Genomic DNA, 19,065 nt, shown 5'->3' on the forward strand with positions numbered 1-19,065 from the left:
AGTCTGGAGAATACATTGCTTATACTGGACAGGAAGGATATGACAAATGAATTTAAACGTCACTATAGCCTGTCGGACAAATGTAGTGAAGTAAAAAAAAAAAAAAAGCATAAAGAAGCAGGAAATTAAAAAATTCATAAATTTAATTAGTTTAATTAGTTCACTCACACCGCTGGGAATGAAAATGTGTTATAATTTTTTATGTACTCTCTCAGCTCAACAATTACTTGACATGTTTATTTGTATTATCATAAAATAAAATAAAAAACCCACACTTAGGATTCATATTCTAGCCCAGCAATATGACATTTCTTTCCTTGGATACCAGCAAGAAATGCTAAGTAGGCATTATTCAGTGCTGTTCAGTCACAGTGGGGAATGACAATTAATGAGCACGAATTACATTTTTATAACGCTTACTATAACAATTATTATTTTTTCTTTATTTCCATTCACAAAGATTTACAGAAACTTGTTTGTGTGCATGACGTCATCCTCTTAGCGTCATCCTCTAACACGAATGCTACATCCACTAAATTGCCGCATATTAATATTAACATAAAATATGTGCATCAGTGTGTTTCTCACCCCCCCTCCACACAACCCCCTCTTTCATTTTCTGTGTCAAACTTTCCCATTTCGCAGCCGAAGCAGGCTGACGCAAGGGAAGAGATCCCGCATTACGTCATCCCGAAGGCCACGCACTGGAGGCAAATGCTGCTTGTGTCGAGCTCAGCTCAGTGCGCTGCCCGAAAAATTTCCACAACACAAGCTTTTGCAGGAGAGCGGCACAAGAGCGGCCGCTTCGTGCAGTGATGCAGCACCTTACACCAAAGAAAACCTGATCGCAACCGCGGGGACACGGCCGGCTGTCGTATTTCCTGGATGGAAAACAGCGATGTTGCATGACATGCCTGGAAATAAATTCTGGTAAGTCTGCAAGAGCGCTGCTGCTGCTGCCGCTGCTGCTGCTGCTGCTAGGGGCTGGCAAGCAGCAGATGAGCGACCTTAACCTACTTTGTCACTCCGGGTGAAATGAGTTTCTAGATGTAGTTTCAGCGATAAAAGAACGGCGGAATAGAAACGTGGAGAAGCGAGTAGTAAATATGCAGACTGGTTTTTCAGTGTCAGTGAGACCTTTGTCTCTTGTCTACACAGGTGTCACCAGCTTGACAGGTGATGTCTGAGCTGACCATGTACCACAAGGTGCCTGTTGCCTGTCTCTCTACCTTTAGTCAGTCATTTCTGTGCTGGTATTTTGATGTTTATCTTTATGTCCAAAGGGCAATTTGACACTGTCTATGCCCTGGAGTATATCTCTTTTCAAGCTTGCGATTGAAATGCAAATGTAATTCAATCTTATTCACATCACACATTTGTGCAGGCGAACAAAGCCTGTGTTTCCGCTGGGTCTAGTATCTCCACTATTTTTTTCTGACTGACAGATTTTAGTTTCAGTAACAGTGTTGTTAAAAGATAAATAATAAATAAATCACAGCACCAGCAACAGTAGATTTGTAGCTGCACTTTCATTTAACATCAGGGTCCAAAAGTTTTGGCCTTGAAAGTGAAACCATGGTGATCAGGAGCAAGCAACAGATAGCAGAGGACCCGTTTCAGCAGGCGTCACTGCCTGGTACAAGACAGAAAGAGAAAGCAGTTTCACTACCTTCACAACATTTACTACAGCACTAAAGCACAACAGCTGATTAACCTTAAGTCAATGGTGCAGCTTTTTTATTCGTGCCTGGGGATTGGATTTGGATGCCGGTGTAGTTTATAGTCTTGGGATGTAAAAATAACTCCAATCACTGGTGTAACAGCTGCGATATACTGTACAGAGGCAACCAAAACACAGATTGCTCTATAACTAAACTACTAAAGTGCTTGTGTTTGGAAATGTTGCATGACAATCCGAGCCAAGTAAAGCAAAGGAGACATAAATTAACAGCACTGTCCTCTGTGTTTTATGGAGCTGCTGCAGAAATAGACTCATAATCTAAATAACAGACTAATAAGGCATTTTATTGTTGCCGGAATGTAATATAATCATTACTGCAAGACTCTCGGTTTGGTTTTGGTAGTGCTTAGCCCCACCAGCCTTTCTGTAGTGCTACTAGTGAATGATGATTTGCTCTTTTAAGGAAAGTTATTTTCTAATGCTGCCAGTGTGACAGTGCCACAGAGAAAGAGTAATGTTTGCTGGGTACATGCCAGGAATGAGGTTTGGGGTCTGCAACTAGAGAGCCAGTAAAGCTGTACAAGAATGTAGAGCCTTCTCATTTGTAGTTAAAGATAGAGGCAGCACAGGCTGTATCCTTGCTGACAGTTTCTAATTTCAGATATGTTTAGTCAGGCCCGTCCATCTGGGCTGCTTTTGTTGTAATGTTTCCTTGTTAGAAAGGAGTTTGTGTCGTGGACGAGTGTTTCTACAAGAAAAACAAGGAAAAGGAATACAGCAACCATGGTGCTTTATGAAAGGTATGTTGGCCATAGTGTTTTACCACTGTAACGTTTGTATTGGCTGCACTGTTTTAATATCTACTGTTGCAATAGACTGTATCAGTTTAAGATATATTCAGTTTAAAAACAGACCAGAGAAGGTCAAATACTTGCATGTGACGTGGATAAGGATGACAATGTTATTTGCAAACTTGTACATTCACTCATTTACTGCCTTAGGTGCCGTCAGTGTCCTGACACTGCTGTATCTAAAATGTAGGAAAAATATGTACTGAAAGGATAATAAATAGAAATGAGTTGGCTGTTGTTTGCTCTCTAACACAAGGTGAATTCTCATTTCTGCACTATGGGTCTGTGCAGCATAATATTTGGGTTCACCGGTGACTGACAATAATTTCAAATGCCATGCCTGAATGGTTGCCCTGCAGAAAAGTTGCTGTCGACCCACTCGCCCGAGAAGTCACTGTGCTGTCAACTGTCACCCTGCCCAGTGTTATCTTACAGAAAGATATTTACTGGTGCTCAAAACTTTTCTCTACAAACTTTGCATATCTGCAGTGGGAGGCGCAGACATGTGTGTGTGGGTGGGGGGGTGCTATGTTTTTACGAACGGAGTGGCTGGGATCTTTGCTGCCATGACAACAAACCACATGACTAGGTGTATTATATTGCCTCGGACAGTGTGCAGTGAGGCATGGTGTGAGCATTCTCTCTGCTGCTCTGTCCCTCTCAAAGTCTTGTCCTTGTCTTCGTTTTCTGTGCCCTCCCACACATTTTTTTGTTTATTCTGCATTATTCTGCATTGTTTTACTGATAGGAACCTCTCTTTTTGCAGGAAAGTCCTTATCTCATTCACACAGTATCAAATATTCACAGCTGGAAGTTACTCTGTACCGCTACAGTATAGTCTTTACAGACCTGCTGGCTGGGCAGCTGGGGTTATGGGCCTTGCCCTAGGGCACCATAGTAGCGTTGATAAGAAGGTAGCAAGTCCTGCTTTTTCGCTTGTCCCACCCAGATTTATACCTGCTGGTCCAGGGCTTGAACCACTGCCAGAAGCAAACTCAATTTCCAACTCTCACTCTGAGATGGGGCTCAAAATGAATGCAAGTGTTGCCCTAGAGCCCCTATAATTACAGTTTATTGTACATTAGAGTTGTATACAGTTTTGCCAAACAAATAAAGCGTTGATCTCATTATAACAGAAGTAATTGTTCATTAAACCTTCTATCTCTAACAGTGACTGCCCATTCATAAGTTAAGAACCCTTTAATACATAATACAAGCCTGTCAAATCACTGCTATAATGTAGACTGCTATTGTTTGTGCAGTGAAATATTTGTCTGTCCCTTCTTTATTGGATTTGCTGTATCAACAATTGCCAAATTTACCTGAGACAGTTAATGTTACAGAAAATGTTACACACAGAAATTTACCAGCTCATCACTTTGATGCAGATAGAATAGCGTTATGTTCACATCTTCTGCATCAGCTGATGGGGATACTGACTTTTTGCCTGGGACATTTAGCTTTAGCACAACATCATTCATGTAGCGATTATGTGCATATTTTACACCACCTGTTCATGAATTGCATTGTAAAATGAGTCAGCTGGGAACCCAGAAAGTCAGCCATAGGCAGTGATTTTTGACCAAACCATGGAGCTAATATTAATTATCTACAGTAGTTAACTAAACTGAGCCAATTAAAATGAAATTAATGATGTTTCAAAACATCGCTGCGTTCTGATAGCTATATGTAGCTGCCCACTTTTCTGATTCAGTAATATATAACCTAAGGAGAAAACAATGGAAATGTGAGTTGCTTGTCAAATAGACACAGTGTTAATGTAATATGTCTGTTAATGAGGTGGTGAGTGTTTCACAGCTGCATTATAACAGTAATGTAACAGTAACAGTAATTTCCTATTCTTAAAAGCAGTGGGAAATTTGTTCAGTGATTAAACAACACTTTAATTGGGACTATTTGTGTGCAAAGCTGAGATACACATGTTCTGACATGACTTTTTCTGTTCCTGACCAGAATGATTGAAGACTGTAAGCGAAGCGGTGACAACATGGCAGATAGAAGGCAGCTGTTCATCGAGATGAGTAAGTGCTCAAGGCCACAGCTCAGGGTGATCTACACCGGGATCACTGGTGACAAATATGGCTAATTATTTGTATGTAACTTTCATGAAAAGCCGATATCATGAAGATTAAATGTGCACCCGTGTTAACGTTAAGACCTCATGCTTCCTCACACTCTCAACAAGACTGAAAATGTGTGTGTACTAAAGCTCACCTCATAACAAACTGATATCCACCAGGTTTGTCTTTAGTAACAGACTTGATTCATTGCATTAAATTAGCTTTTTAAATAATTTCAAATTAGTTTTTTCCGTATTGCCATTTTTTATAGGTTGTTGCTATAGTTTAAATGATTAAACAGAAAATTGTTGATAAGATAAAGATAAAGAACTTGCAATGACAAGTGCCAAGTTTGAATAAAACAGGTAAAAATAGCATCGTTGTGGAAAAACTTCATATGATGAATAAGCTGTGTTATACAAAAGGTGAACCATTGAAATGATATTTCATAAATAAAGGTTGAATATAAGGAGTGCATTTCTGTAATTGTACTGTATTTATTTATATATCACTTATTTTGTTTTGTTTTTGTATTGATATTATGAGCGTTTTGATCTCCATACGTTTTAATTCTTTCTTAGGGGCTCAAGATTTGGATTCCATAAGATTATCAACATATAGAACAGCTTGCAAACTCAGATTTGTGCAGAAGAAATGCAATTGTGAGTATGATGCAATGTTTTTTCAACTATAATACTATGTTTTAAAGTTTACCCATAGAAACATTTACATTCGGATTTCTGTTTGCTTTCCAGTGCATATGGTTGACATTTGGAATGTCATTGAGGCTTTTAGAGAGAACGGCCTCAACACCATGGACCTCAACGCTGAGCTCTCTGTGGCTCGTCTAGAGGTGGTACTGTCCACTATCTTTTACCAGCTGAACAAACGCATGCCCACCACCCACCAGATCAACGTAGATCAGTCCATCAGCCTGCTGCTCAACTTCCTGCTGGCAGCATATGACCCGTGAGTAACGCGTCACATGACAGTCGCGGCTGCTTGTGTGCCTTCACGTCTGAGGTTTTGACATGAGCTAATGTAGCGTGAAATGTGAGTCTGCCAAGTCTCTGCCAAAATGGAGTGAAAGTACATGTTAATATTGTGACAACATGCTGCTGTAGAGCTCATATTTTTGAAAATGTAAAAGCCAAGTTAAATATTTTTAAGACAATGATCACCACATTTTAGATTTTTTCAATTTAAAGGTTTTTCATAGGAATTTTAGGAGCAACACTAAGCGTTGAAAGCTTCATTCAAGAGAATCCATGACCATAATGTTTATGTCTCCTTTTAGCGAGGGCCATGGGAAAATATCTGTCTTTGTTGTGAAGATGGCCCTAGCAACCATCTGCGGAGGAAAGATTCTGGATAAATTAAGATGTAAGCGACGCAAGAAGTCCATATTTTACCTTTAATTGTGAAAAATGAAATTAAAATGAGGCATTTACTTGTAATAAATCAGATCACTATCTTTGTAAAGTTCACTTTATAGTAAGAAATTAAACTGCTCTGCTTTTATAATGCAAATTTATTAGCGTTTGTATTTTCTGTAGTTCTAAACTTTATTACATAATCTACTAAATCTGTGGGGGACGTAGAATTATTTCATGAGGGGAAAGAAGCAGGGCTATATTGCTGTTTATTATAACAGTTGATTTGAATAACTGCTTTGCTTTGATTTGTTTTCACAAATAAGTGGGGTAATTGTATTGTGTTATGCTGTAATTAGCCCACTGTGGTGGCAACTGACAATTAGTTTGATTCATTTGTATGTCTCCCCGCATTGTTCTCAGATATTTTTTCACAGATATCAGATTCTGCTGGAATAATGGTGCAATCACAGTTTGACCAGTTTCTGAGGGAGGTTCTCAAACTACCAATGGCAGTTTTTGAGGGGCCTTCTTTTGGTTACACAGAACAAGCTGCAAGAACCTTTGCACAGCAGGTGAGAGTAAATGACCTGCAGGATGTAACATTCAGTGGATCTGTGATTGTTTTAGCATTGACTGTGTGGGTGTATCTCACTCTCTTCTGTAACAAACGTCAACAGAAAAAGGTCTCCCTGAACACATTCCTCGATACGTTGATGTCAGACCCGCCCCCTCAGTGTCTGGTGTGGTTGCCTCTCATGCATAGGCTCACCAACGTGGAGAACGGTAAGACACCACAGCCACCACATATTTATAAACGGAAAAGCCAGCAGGGCCAGGAGGATGTAAAGTTCAGCTTTGCATCATAATCCTGAGTCACCACACACACAATCAGTTGAGCTGGCATACACCATGAAACACACACACACACACACAGTGAAAATGACCCATAGGGACCTTACACCCTGTGCATGAGTGTGTGTTTGTGCGTATTTATGATGCACTCACGATCACGAGCCACCTTCATGTGAGAAAAACAGAAACACTGTACATAAACAGCTCTGTGCTGTGTCTGATTTCTATGTACGGCACCCAGATAAAATATCCCAGAACATCTGTCCTTAAATTAATGAAAATGAATCCTACACTGACTGCAATGTGCAAAATATCCAGGTTTATCCTTACATCTGTTGGTGTGCATGTGTTCCTATATTGATGTGTGTTTGTGTGTGTGTGACCCCTCCTCTCCTCCCTGCAGTCTTTCACCCGGTCGAGTGCTCCTACTGCCATACTGAGAGTATGATGGGCTTCCGCTACCGCTGCCAGCAATGTCATAATTACCAGCTCTGTCAGGACTGCTTCTGGAGGGGGCATGCCAGTGGTTCCCATAGCAACCAGCACCAAATGAAGGAGTATACGTCATGGGTAAGTGAAGGAGCTAGGGCTTGTGGAGGGAGGTGTGTCTCTACTGGACCAGTCGCTGTGTCTATTTCTGTGTCTGCTTGGCTCCAATGTAAGGATGCTGCATGTTCAGTGCAGATGATGTTATGTGTCCTTGTGTCCTCGGGATTGGCACTTCACTTGTGTGTTTCTTCCAGAAATCCCCTGCTAAGAAGTTATCCCATGCACTCAGTAAGTCACTGAGCTGTGCATCCAGCAGAGAGCCTCTTCACCCCCTGTTTCCCGAAATGCCAGAGAAACCTCTCAACCTAGCTCATATTGTGTAAGTTCATCTTCTGTCTTTGTTTCTTTAGTCTACAGAAACAGACAGTGTTAGTTTAACATTTAAGAAACCCCCTCAGATTTCTATTTCAGATGTTAGAACATTTGGTTTCATCCCTCAGCAATTATCCTGTAGCTGCCTCCAAGTCAGAAGTGATTCCGGTCGATCCTTTGGGTCATCTGATCAATGAAGCTTAATTACAGCCTTGGGAATGATCATAATCTGCAGTGCTGCTGCCATCTTTTCCTATACTTGACTGATGTTTTTTTGGAATATAAATGTAGCCCACATGAGCATACACACTGTAGCACTCTGTCTGTCTATTACAGACTAAATTAGCCACTTCTGGTTCAAAGAACTACACTACAAGCTTTATCTATGTTTATTCCCTGCACAATTTTTACCTGTAAATTGAATGTTGATTTTTTTTCTATTTATCATCACAGAAACAGCCAAGTGGATTCAGATCATCCCAGTTAAATTTGTAATACTAATTTAAAAACTAGTCTAAAATAATATACAGGACAACCTATCTGCAAATATATGTTTTTGCATATTGGATTGAGATGAGATTGAATGGGATGTTTAAATTTGATCAGATGACGTCTTGTCAGTTTCTTTCAGTGGTGAATCTTTTGGAAAACAAATGGAAAAATCATTTTGTCTCTTTTCCTGTATTCTTACTGCTATAAATGATGCTATAAACTTTGCCTCTTCCATGCACTGAAAGGCATTGCAGCATAGGCTTTAAACTGTTGAGCTGATTTTAATCAAATATTTTTATTCCTTTCTTTGTTCCCTACTTTCCTCAAAATAGAGACACGTGGTGAGTTTATTTTTTTTATTTGACGCCGGTATGTTTTGTTAGATTTACATCCTTTACTCACACTGCTAAGCAGAGTATCTCTTTTAGTGTCCATTGTCAGTTTGTTTTTGTTTCGTGTTGTCGGTCAATGCATGTTTCCATTATTGCCCAACACCTACATAACTAATCCCCAACTATGAAAAAAGAAAAAAGGCAAACTCCTCAGTTTTTATTATATTTGAAAAGCTAATATTTATTTCCTCTCCAGGCCACCAAGACCAGTGAACATCACCAATGACTACTCATTCTCCCACTCCATGCCTACATCAGGGAACCCTTACTCCACCAAAAAGTGAGTACTGCAGCAGTAACAAGGGATGTCCTGGATTTTGCACACACAGCCTTTCAGTTTGCCATGTTCCCTAAAGGCCTCAATGGACCCTGTGACCCAGACTGTCTTCATTTCCGTGCCTTTATTTTCCAAAGTGTGTGTGCGCATGTGTGAACATTTTTGTATCACTATTTTTTTCTTTTTTTGTGGTTTATTGTGCTGGATGTAAATAGCTTGCCTTACAGCAAGAATAATGATGTTGAGCAAAGAAAGCCCTTGACTGAGGCTGCTCCACATCTGTTGAAAGGGAGAGGGTAAGTGTCAAAGGCGTTGCATACAAGAATGCTTTTATAGTTGAAAAGCATGTGCAAACTAATATAGATAATAATCATAGGGCATAAGCTAGAGCGTTGAGGAAACTATTAGCAAAGCAGTTTTCTTATAGAAGGGTTTACATTGTTGTACTCGAGGGGCTATTTCAAAGATGCTAGATGAAGCATGCATCATAAAGATCATTAGCCATTAGTTTGTAGTGTCTATTACAATCTTTTCAATCACATAGAAATGGGGAAATACTAACTGCCACTTTCTAATAGAAGCTGATTTGAAAGTTACCCTCAATCTCCTGAATGTTGAAGTTAAAAGAGTTAAACAGAGCAAATTGCCAGTTACATTTTCATTATATATGTGAATATGCATGTCTTTTTAGATGACATGGGATTTATGTTGTCTTTTGGAAGAAAAAAGTATTGATGCTTTGAGCTTCTCTGCACCTGCACATGATGAAAAAAGTGTTTCTTCAGCGAACAGTGCTGCCTTTCATAACCCAAGCCTATATAAAAACATACAGAAGATGTGATGAGTGAGTGCCGCTCGTAAGGTTGCTGTTTGTACAGAAATGACATAATCCTGAGTTTTCAGATGGTATGCCATCTGGAGGTTGACTGGAGGTGTGAACAAAGTCTCTAATTACATTTCTAAATTAAAATGCAACCAAATTTTACATTCTAATTAAAAGAAAGAGAAATATGTGATGCATATTTTAATAAGAGGAGTCCAAATTTAGTAGTCTCAATGTTGTCAAGCTTCACAATCAGCACAATTCCTGGTAAATATCATGAATGTATTATGATTGTTGATTGTTGTTATTACGACATGGTTTATTGTACTCTCTTAGTACACCTCTGGTCAATATGCAGTGTTTAACTGGTAGTTGAATGTTCATAACAACTATTTAAGTAGCAGCAAAACTAAATTAGCTTTTTAAACAAGCTAATTTATAGATAATTCTGGTTAATTTTGCTGTGGTGTGTGATATAGACTATGGCTATAGAAGTTTGTGAAAGCCTCTATAATTATAGGGGCCACATAAAAAGATGTAACTGGTTTGACTTAGAAATTGACTTTAAGCAGATTTAACAATAGAGCACTGACTGGTTGATGTTTGTAAAATGCGAACTGTGCTCTTGTACTTGAACAGTTGCTGGACATATCCTTAATCATGCCTCCAGCCTTCATCAGTGGCGTCTCCCCCAAACATAATATGGCCTTGTTTCTCTCTAGTCACCCGTGAATGGCTGCTTTTCATCCTCCTCTTTTGTTTCGTTGTGCTCTATGCTTTTCTTCCTTTCCCTCTCATCTCACTGCCTCGCTGTTGTCACCCATGTAATGGTATGTTTTATGTTTTGTGAAACCATGCACTGTTACAGGTTGAACTACAACCTCGATGTTGCTGATAGACTTGCTGATGAACATGTTCTGATTGGCCTCTATGTGAATCTTCTCCAAAACAACCCCAAAACATGGTTAGTTGGTGTGATGCTGTGTTTGCCAAACACCAGTGGAAAATATGTGCTCTTCTGAACCGCCACATTTCGATGCTTCACATAACCTAAACTTACTCTGAATGTTTTACCATCATAACACTGCATGAGATCTGTTATACAGACTAGTTGCCTTGACCTTCAGCACTAATATTAACACAGAGTTATTATTTCGGCAGCAGTAACTGTCTGATTTGTCTTCAAAATGCCTCGTTTCCATTATGAAACCCAAACAGAACAAATGAATGTGATATGATATTGTCTTTAACTGTAATTTGAAAAATATATTGTCATATTTTATTGTGTAACTCCAAATGCTTAGAGTAGTGTATACGTTCAGCGGCTGTTTCTCTATAGCTGAAAGCCTCTAAAATGAGTTTGGTGTGTTTTGTCCTTTAAATCTTTTTTTTAAAAAGCTGATGTTTTTGTTTTATTGCTGTGAAAATATTTTTTCCCCTTTGTAATACGGCACCTTAATAAGTATTCTTTTGTTTAAAGCCAACGTGAAAATAGTGTTGCCCGTGTTTTCTGTGTGGTTGGTGTGTGTATTAAATGACACCTATTGTGATGGCTGCCTCTAATACATTAGCAGCTCTTCAATCCCTAATACGTATTACTGTGTGAGTATATATAAATATATAAACATATTTGCTTGTTTCAGTGGTCATACTCTATAAGTTATCCTTCTGCTCTTTTATATAATAATCCATCTCCATGCCTGCTTTTGTGGTTTTACAGTAACTAGCTTAGCATGACTACAGGAGCATCTGCTGTCAAATGAGTAAAACTCATGAAGCTTTTCTTACTAATCTGACTTTTGAACAAAATATTATATCTTGGATTTTTTGCATTTTTCCTGCAAATTCTATATCTGCAAACGTGTGTAATAACCGTGTCATGTTTTTACTCCCATCTCTGTTTTCCTCTGGATCAGTTTGCTGGAGAGCAGTAACCATCAAGATGAAGAGCACAGTCTCATTGCCCGCTATGCTGCTAGACTGGCTGCTGATGCTGCGGTGAGATATGCTCTATATAAGACATTTATCGCACACAGTATCGTGGTATCTTTCATTAGTGTCCGGTGCCAGAAATCTGTCTTTGATGAGAAAAAAGCTGAATGTATGCTGCTACTGGGCTCTAGGATGTTTTATTGCTAAGATAAAGATGAGATTTACAGGTGCTGATCATTTCCAAACAGGTCTTTATACCAGTTCATGCATTATTTGGGTCTTGATGGATGTCTGGTGACTTAACTGTTTTGTTCCCCTTGTGAGAGATGATAAAGTGGTGGATGACATCACCCAGAGGTAATGCCAGTTCATGTGATGTCTCTTGCTTGGTTTCACCAGCAGGCTCAACAGCAGAGGGTCCCCACAGACCTCCCCTGCTCTCTGGATGCCAACAAACAGCAGAGGCAGCTCATTGCCGAGCTCGAGAGCAAAAACAGGTTAGGGATGACTGCCTTGGTGATGCTGTTCACTTCTCTTCAGTTTGTCTTTTCACTTTGTTTTTCTTTTCTACAGCGAAAACTTCACCTTTAAAACAAAGGTTTTTTCCTGATGTGACAAAATGAATATTGACCTAAAAGCACATTTGTTACTACTTAGTACATTAGTATTACTATATATTAGCCAACTTATCACATTTTGTTATTAAATATTTACACTTGTAGGGAGGTAAATAACTGCATACAATATATAGAAATGTAGTCCAATTAATAACAAGGCAGTGAACAAAATGTATTCCATCATTAGTATTATTACTTTTTAACCATTTTATTGGTTTTACTAGATTTCCATAAGATTGTGTAAGTGACTAATAGCAAATGTAAACATTAAATCTAATTAATAAGTAGATTACGAAGTAGAAAATTAGGAAGCTAAAATAGAGACAAAAGGTCAATTCACAAAGAAGATTTACAGCAGGTGTAATGAGTATTTTTATATTAACAATGGACCATATGTCTGATGTACACTACAGCATACGCTGGGTTGCTTTTAACGATGAACATAGAAAATGATCGTCTCTGCTTTTTCCTCGGATCTATGGAGCTTTAAAAGTCGAATTTTGACTTGTCACAGTAGTAAAGGCACAGGTGTAAATAATAAAATTAATGAGGGCTGAATTCAATTTAGTTGCTTCTGGTTCAGCCTTATGACATTGTGCTTCCTGGCTCACTGCTGTACCATCATGGTTTAGTGAGACCCTTGAAAACAGCAGAATCATTGTTAATGTCATTAGTAACATCTGTGTATCTATGACAAATTAAAATACAAGGCCTATCTTTCCCCCACTGTCTGTTTTTCTATTTTGCGACCTTATTGTTTTGGTTAGCAGTTTGTTTCTGCTACCTCCAAGTGGCAAAAACTGTTACTGCAGGTCTACACTTGATTTAAATGCCAGAGCCTGAGATCCACTGTCACGTGATCTGTTTGTGAAGTTCATATGGACAAAACATGTCTGCATTAATAATATTGTCCTGTACTTACGTGTTTATTTCTGCCTCAGAGAAATCCTGCAGGAAATCCAGCGGCTGCGCCTTCAGCATGAGGAGGCCTCCCAGCCGCCTCCTGACAAGGGTCAGCAGAACCCCACACTGCTGGCTGAGCTACGACATCTCAGGTAACTCTGCTGTCTTGATCCACAACCATACAGCGTGTTTTAATAAACAGTTTAGCTTTTTTATGATGCAATAGAACCTATATATCGGAATTGCTTGTTTTTATGCTGAAGCAAATGAACAACATACAGTAATAAACAGTGCGCAGATGCCTATGACACTTTTTACTAATTATTTCTGTTGACTTGACAAGACGCAGTCATCTCACTGTACATGGTGTTTCTTTTGTTAGGCAACGCAAAGATGAGCTTGAACAAAGAATGTCTACTCTGCAGGAGAGTCGCAGGGAACTCATGGTGCAGCTGGAACAACTAATGATGCTTCTCAAGGTACCAGAGACTTTGAATCTTTCATCTCTCTGATTCTAGGCTAGTCACATACACCGGCCACAACATTAATGGTGGTTTTAATGTTGTGGTGGACAGGGCTTATCATGTGCACTCTGAGCAGTCTGTGGCTATACACAGACCCATACACATCAAGCTGTGATGCACTGCGTGTTCTGAAACCTTCCGATCGTTAGCAGCAATCATTTTTTCCCATACTGACCCTTTGTGCACCACATCATTAAAAGCAGAAGGATTTAATGTTGTGGCTGATCTGTGTTCAGTGCTCAGTAAGATGCCTTCCCCATTACTGAGGAACCAGGAAGAAAGCTGCATTCTTGACCAGAATCAGTTGTGTTATAAAATCACACAAGCATTATGGTAGATGATGAATTTGGCTTGTATTACATTACCATAAACCTCAACTTTACTTCATAAAATTAGGTATTATACATTCATATTTAATGAAAGAGTGAATAAAATTACTTATTTGTTAATCTCTCAGGTGGACCTGCCAGCAGGCTCAGTTGTGTGTACTAATGTTTAGTATAGTAACAAATAAGTTGTGGTTTGCTGAAAGTGTCCCCTCACACAGAAGTTACAGTAAAAAAAGGAAACATGCTGTTGATAAGATGTGCTGTGCTTGTATTTCAAGCTCACAGGCAAAAAAAACAGTCAGGCGCTTTAAGAACAGGATATTGAACTGGATTATGCTCCATCACACCTTACCAGACAACATGTCTACTTGCCTCTAAGAAGTATAACGTTCACTGCATGAATATCTTGTCCACTCAACAAGACAAGAGTTCCTCAAAGCCTTCATAAACTGCTTACTATACTGGCTTAAGTGGGGGGGGGGGGGGGGGTATCAATCTCATTAGCCTAAAAGGATCAATGTTAATCCATTAAACTTGCATGGGGAATCCACATGCTTGTCAGGTCCTGAATGAAAAGCCAATTCGATTTTTGTAGAAATACTCGGTGTATTGTGGTTGTTGTTTCATGAGCCATAAAATACTGTTTTTCAGCTGGAGGAGGAACGGAAACAAGCTGTAAGTGTCAAAACTGTGAGGAAAAAGAGACCGAAACTTTGCTGCATGTCTGAAATAAATACTTTGCTATTGTGGTGTAAACCTTGGACCCATAGATTGTTATTTTTCTTCTTTAAAGACTGAAAAGGGCAATGTACTGCAAGTCTTTGTCTGAAATGTTGGAGATACATTGTGTTTACCAGACAGTGAAGACTGATGGTTTGGTCTGTGGGAATAGTTGGAATTGCTTTTAGGGAGAAGAATCTGTTTTAACAGCATGTTGAGTCTCTGAAAAATGCTCACATAATAGTAAATGTAGCTTAATGACTTCATATACTGAACATTTCTAGCATGTGTGTAATGCCTGTTACTTACAAAGCCACTGTGGTGTAGTTTTAGGACAAATTAGCCTCTCAGTAGTGTTTAAAACTATTAAACTAAACTGCTGTAGCTGTCATGTTAAGTTTTTTTGGAGTGTTTTAAACCCTGACGGTGAGAAGGAGTCATTTGTTGCATCACCACCATCTTATTTGACTTTTTATTCAGATTATATTTATGCCAACACAGTGGCACAAGTCAACAAAAGTGTCTGCATGTGTGTCAGACTCAGGGTCCCGGCTCTCCACGCTCTTCCCCCAGCCACACCATCGGTCGGCCGATCCCCACCCCGATCCACTCGGACTCTGCCGGCACGACCCCGACTCACACACCTCAGGACTCACTCATGGGCGTGGGAGGGGATGTTCAAGAGGCCTTTGCTCAGGGTAACACGTTACACAGATAAACATGATTCTGCTTGTAGAAATAGTTCAAAAGGGTTTTTGGAAACTGCACTTAGTTAGACTTTTTGTTTGTTTGTTTGCTTGGTGAAAAGGTCCAAGGAGAAATTTGAGAAATGACCTTCTCATAGCTGCTGACTCCATTACCAACACAATGTCATCACTGGTGAAAGAACTCAATTCAGGTATACTTCTCATTTTAAAAGTTTAGTTTTAAAAACCTTGTATTTGTTAGTTTTTATACAACTGGTGATTTAATACCTCTTTTTCTCTCGACAGAGGGTGGAAGTGAGACTGAGAGCACTGTGGATTCAGACTTTGGCCGTTGTGATCTATTGCCCACGACCTCCTCAGATCCCTTCTTCAACTATAAACCAAGGTCCTTATCAAAAATACTGGCTGACTTAACCCAAAAAGCTGGGTTTGCACACCTTACTGCTTCTTTCAGGCAGTTGTTCTGTTGTAGGGTCTTGCAGTAGTGTTGCTTCATTAATTAAATACATCAAGTCATCTCTACTTTTCTATAAACAGCTGCCTTAACTCATTAGTTTATAGAATAATGGTAAATTACAATACTGTGAGAGTTTGTTTTCAGTAATTTGTGAAATTAATTGTAAGTTAATTTCTAATAGCTTACTGCACCTCCAGTTTATTGGTACACCATCAATTTTTGTCTTGTTTTATCTGTTGTAGGAGCGCTGAGAGCTTTGAAAATGATCTGGAGCAGCAGCTAGAGCACGAGCTCAAGTTAGAGGAGTTAATGAAGCACAGGCAAGAACCAGACAAAACGTGTATGGTGAGTTGTAACCTTCCACAACTTGAATGAATTCAGAGTAGAAAGCTGCATGTTTTGTGTTTTGAATGATTTTTTATGGCGCATTTTGCCTTTTTTTGATAGTAGTAGTGGAAGAGAGGCAGATGGGAACAATAGATAGGGTATGACATGCAGCAAAAATCCTCAGCTAGACTTGCTTGAGACATGAGCTGTAACCATTTGGCTTCCAGGGTTCCTGTGTTTTTAATTTGTAAATTTCTCCATCTTTAACGTGGCATCTGTTGTTGTGCTGTGATACAGGTGACTCTGCAGCAGTGACTGTGTTACTGGTAAGTATCTGAACCTCTACAACAGCTTATCCAGTGATGTGATCAGAAAGCCATGCCTCAGTTACGCAACCACAATCAATGCCTCATCAATGTCACAGATAACCACTACATAGAACCCTCCTGAAATAAATACATGTCTTACCAACACACAAAATAAATTGCATATATGCGAGAATGCCGCAATGGGCTTTCAATGACTGGTGTTTCATAAAGCTGGGAACCATGACCACAAACCATAAACCTGTAATACTAATGTCTGTTTAGACACACTTAGTGTTGTTAATAATAATGTTTTATGTATTGTTCACAGGTGAGCAATATGAAAAGCAACAATAGTAGAAGACACTGGATGAAACAACACTGGGCCAAGAGTACAGAGCACTGAAGATAAGAAGACTGAAAAAAAAACCTAAATCCAACAATAGAATATGTTTATGTAAAGATATATTTTTAACCAACCACATATTAAAGGTAATACTGTGAGCTGATGTAAAGAGATTCATTACTGAGCTGTCTACTATACCACAGGTGCCATAAAACACACATGATATAGGGAATTATTTCTTTTCATGAGTTGTCCAGCAAATGTACAACAATACTGGTGGTACATGGTGGCAAACCTGATTCTTTCATATTCTCATATTTCTGAATAGAGTGAACCAGGTTTAACTGTTTGTCAACTGATTTATGATGAAAACCTAAGATCACGCTGGAGTTGAAGCTATTTACGATAAAGTTTGCAATATTTTGTAAATGTATAACTGGTCCCGAACTGATTTTACCACTATTCCATGGATTTCTTACTGTTGCTGTCAAGTGGCTTTTGTATTGTTTTTGACTTGTTTTTGGAGCAGAGCAACTGCTGTTTATCTAATGGTTTTGTTTTATTTGATACATAATAATAATAATAATGCACACTGCCTTAGCTGATTGGATGATCTCGCAGTGGAGTTCATTCAAACTGTCAATGCAGCATGTAGCTAACAACAAAACACACCTGCTCATCAGTAATGATAGTTGTTTTCACAAATGAGGTTAAATTCATCTAATTTCATCTGGGAAGTGTTGTCTGCAAATATGTACGCTGTCTAAATAGTCAATTAATTATAAGATACAGATGGCCTGAACAAAACAGTAAAAACAGAGATACTTTCAAATTACTCTAACTGAAAGGTTTACACTTCTAAGGGCATTGAACAAATTGTGTACTATGGTTTATAAATTAAGGTTTGATCATAGATCATTTGCCATTGTTTTATTTGTTAGCGCCAATGCTCTCACACAAAGCTTTGTGTGACTTGCACACCAACCTACACACTCCTGATGTATTTTCTGAGTGTGTGTGTGAGAAACTTTACTCAGTCACTTTGGGAAAAGTGGCAAGCCAATCTAAAATCATAAATGTGTGAAATATATCTAGCTTGATTTTTGAGCAAGTTCATAGCAGTGATTTTGCATGGTGGTGATGCATAATAAAGTGTTGACACAATATCACAATTTTTGCCTATGAACTCCTTTTCTCTCTCTTTTTCCATTCCAGAACAGCACACTTCAATTGGCTTGGTTTGGCGGTGCACATTTATTTTCTGTCATAAATGCACTGTTGGCTGCCCTCAACCTATTGTCTATAATTCATCACATAGAACCACCATCTGAGGTAACATAAAAGCAGCCATCCAGTGCTGAATCTCATAGTCATGTGGATATTAGGAAGGAGAATTTCGCTCTGAGGCTCAGGCAATATTATCGGCATATTAATTCACTGATAATGGACTTTATTTTGATTATCAGTAGCACAACATCAACACAACCCATTCACCATATATATATAACATTATGTACTATAACACAAGACGGCACTATGCCTGTGCATAATTATCACAAAAGGGGTAAGTTGAAGTCAATATGTTTTAAAAAAATCTGTTCTATATTACATATTCTCTGTTAGAATAGTTATTAACCAGATATAATTTTTATACCTCGCGCTCTCTTTTGTCCTTTTTCAAGTACATGACTGCACCCTGGTGTTAAAAAAGGAGGAATGCAGCTTTGACTAAAGCTGAACAATGTATAAATATATAAATTAATATATAATAATATATAATCAAAATATATATTTAAATGATACATTCTTCTATTAATTAATTCATTATAAAAAATTGCAAAATACACATAACTAGTTTTAAAATCCCAAGATAACTCATCACATGTTCTCATCTACTCTCTGAAATACAGATATTCAATAAAAATGATACAAACACACATATCAGCAAATTTCCCATCATTTTTGTTGTATTAATGAACAGATTATCAACATGTTGGTAATTGGTTTTATTGATTGTTTATAACTATATTTATATATAATTATAATATGTATTATAATTTATTATAATATAATTAGCTCAACTTCTACCAGCCGTAAGATTAAAATACTGTTTCCATGGGAATGCGTCATTAGTAATTATCCAATGGTACAATTTATAACACCATACATGTAAATGCAGGATTTTTTTTTTTTTTTTGTGGGGGAGTATTTA

General features: G+C 38.5%; 1 protein-coding gene across 9 annotated transcripts; it reads left to right on the forward strand.

Annotated features, from left to right (window-relative positions):
• Positions 1 to 680: 680 nt before the first annotated feature.
• On the forward strand, positions 681 to 18,012 carry dtna (dystrobrevin, alpha). Of its 9 annotated transcripts, XM_026374220.1 has the most exons (23): positions 2,324 to 2,481; positions 4,507 to 4,574; positions 5,195 to 5,275; positions 5,369 to 5,582; positions 5,911 to 5,996; positions 6,410 to 6,561; positions 6,667 to 6,772; positions 7,245 to 7,411; positions 7,585 to 7,709; positions 8,527 to 8,535; positions 8,783 to 8,866; positions 9,079 to 9,159; positions 10,555 to 10,650; positions 11,603 to 11,684; positions 12,018 to 12,115; positions 13,177 to 13,290; positions 13,521 to 13,617; positions 15,250 to 15,409; positions 15,520 to 15,609; positions 15,704 to 15,803; positions 16,118 to 16,220; positions 16,500 to 16,528; positions 16,839 to 18,012. In XM_026374220.1, exons 1-22 carry the CDS (start codon positions 2,465 to 2,467, stop codon positions 16,515 to 16,517), a joined length of 2,148 nt encoding a protein of 715 aa, XP_026230005.1. In that variant the 5' UTR covers positions 2,324 to 2,464; the 3' UTR covers positions 16,518 to 16,528; positions 16,839 to 18,012. The 9 variants fall into 9 exon arrangements, with proteins under 9 accessions (XP_026230001.1, XP_026230005.1, XP_026229997.1 ...); XM_026374216.1 differs by lacking the exons at positions 2,324 to 2,481; positions 9,079 to 9,159 and adding an exon at positions 681 to 930; XM_026374212.1 differs by lacking the exon at positions 9,079 to 9,159.
• Positions 18,013 to 19,065: the final 1,053 nt, after the last annotated feature.

This window comes from Anabas testudineus, chromosome 17 (assembly GCF_900324465.2).
Source record: "Anabas testudineus chromosome 17, fAnaTes1.2, whole genome shotgun sequence".
NCBI classification, from domain to species: Eukaryota; Metazoa; Chordata; class Actinopteri; order Anabantiformes; family Anabantidae; genus Anabas; species Anabas testudineus.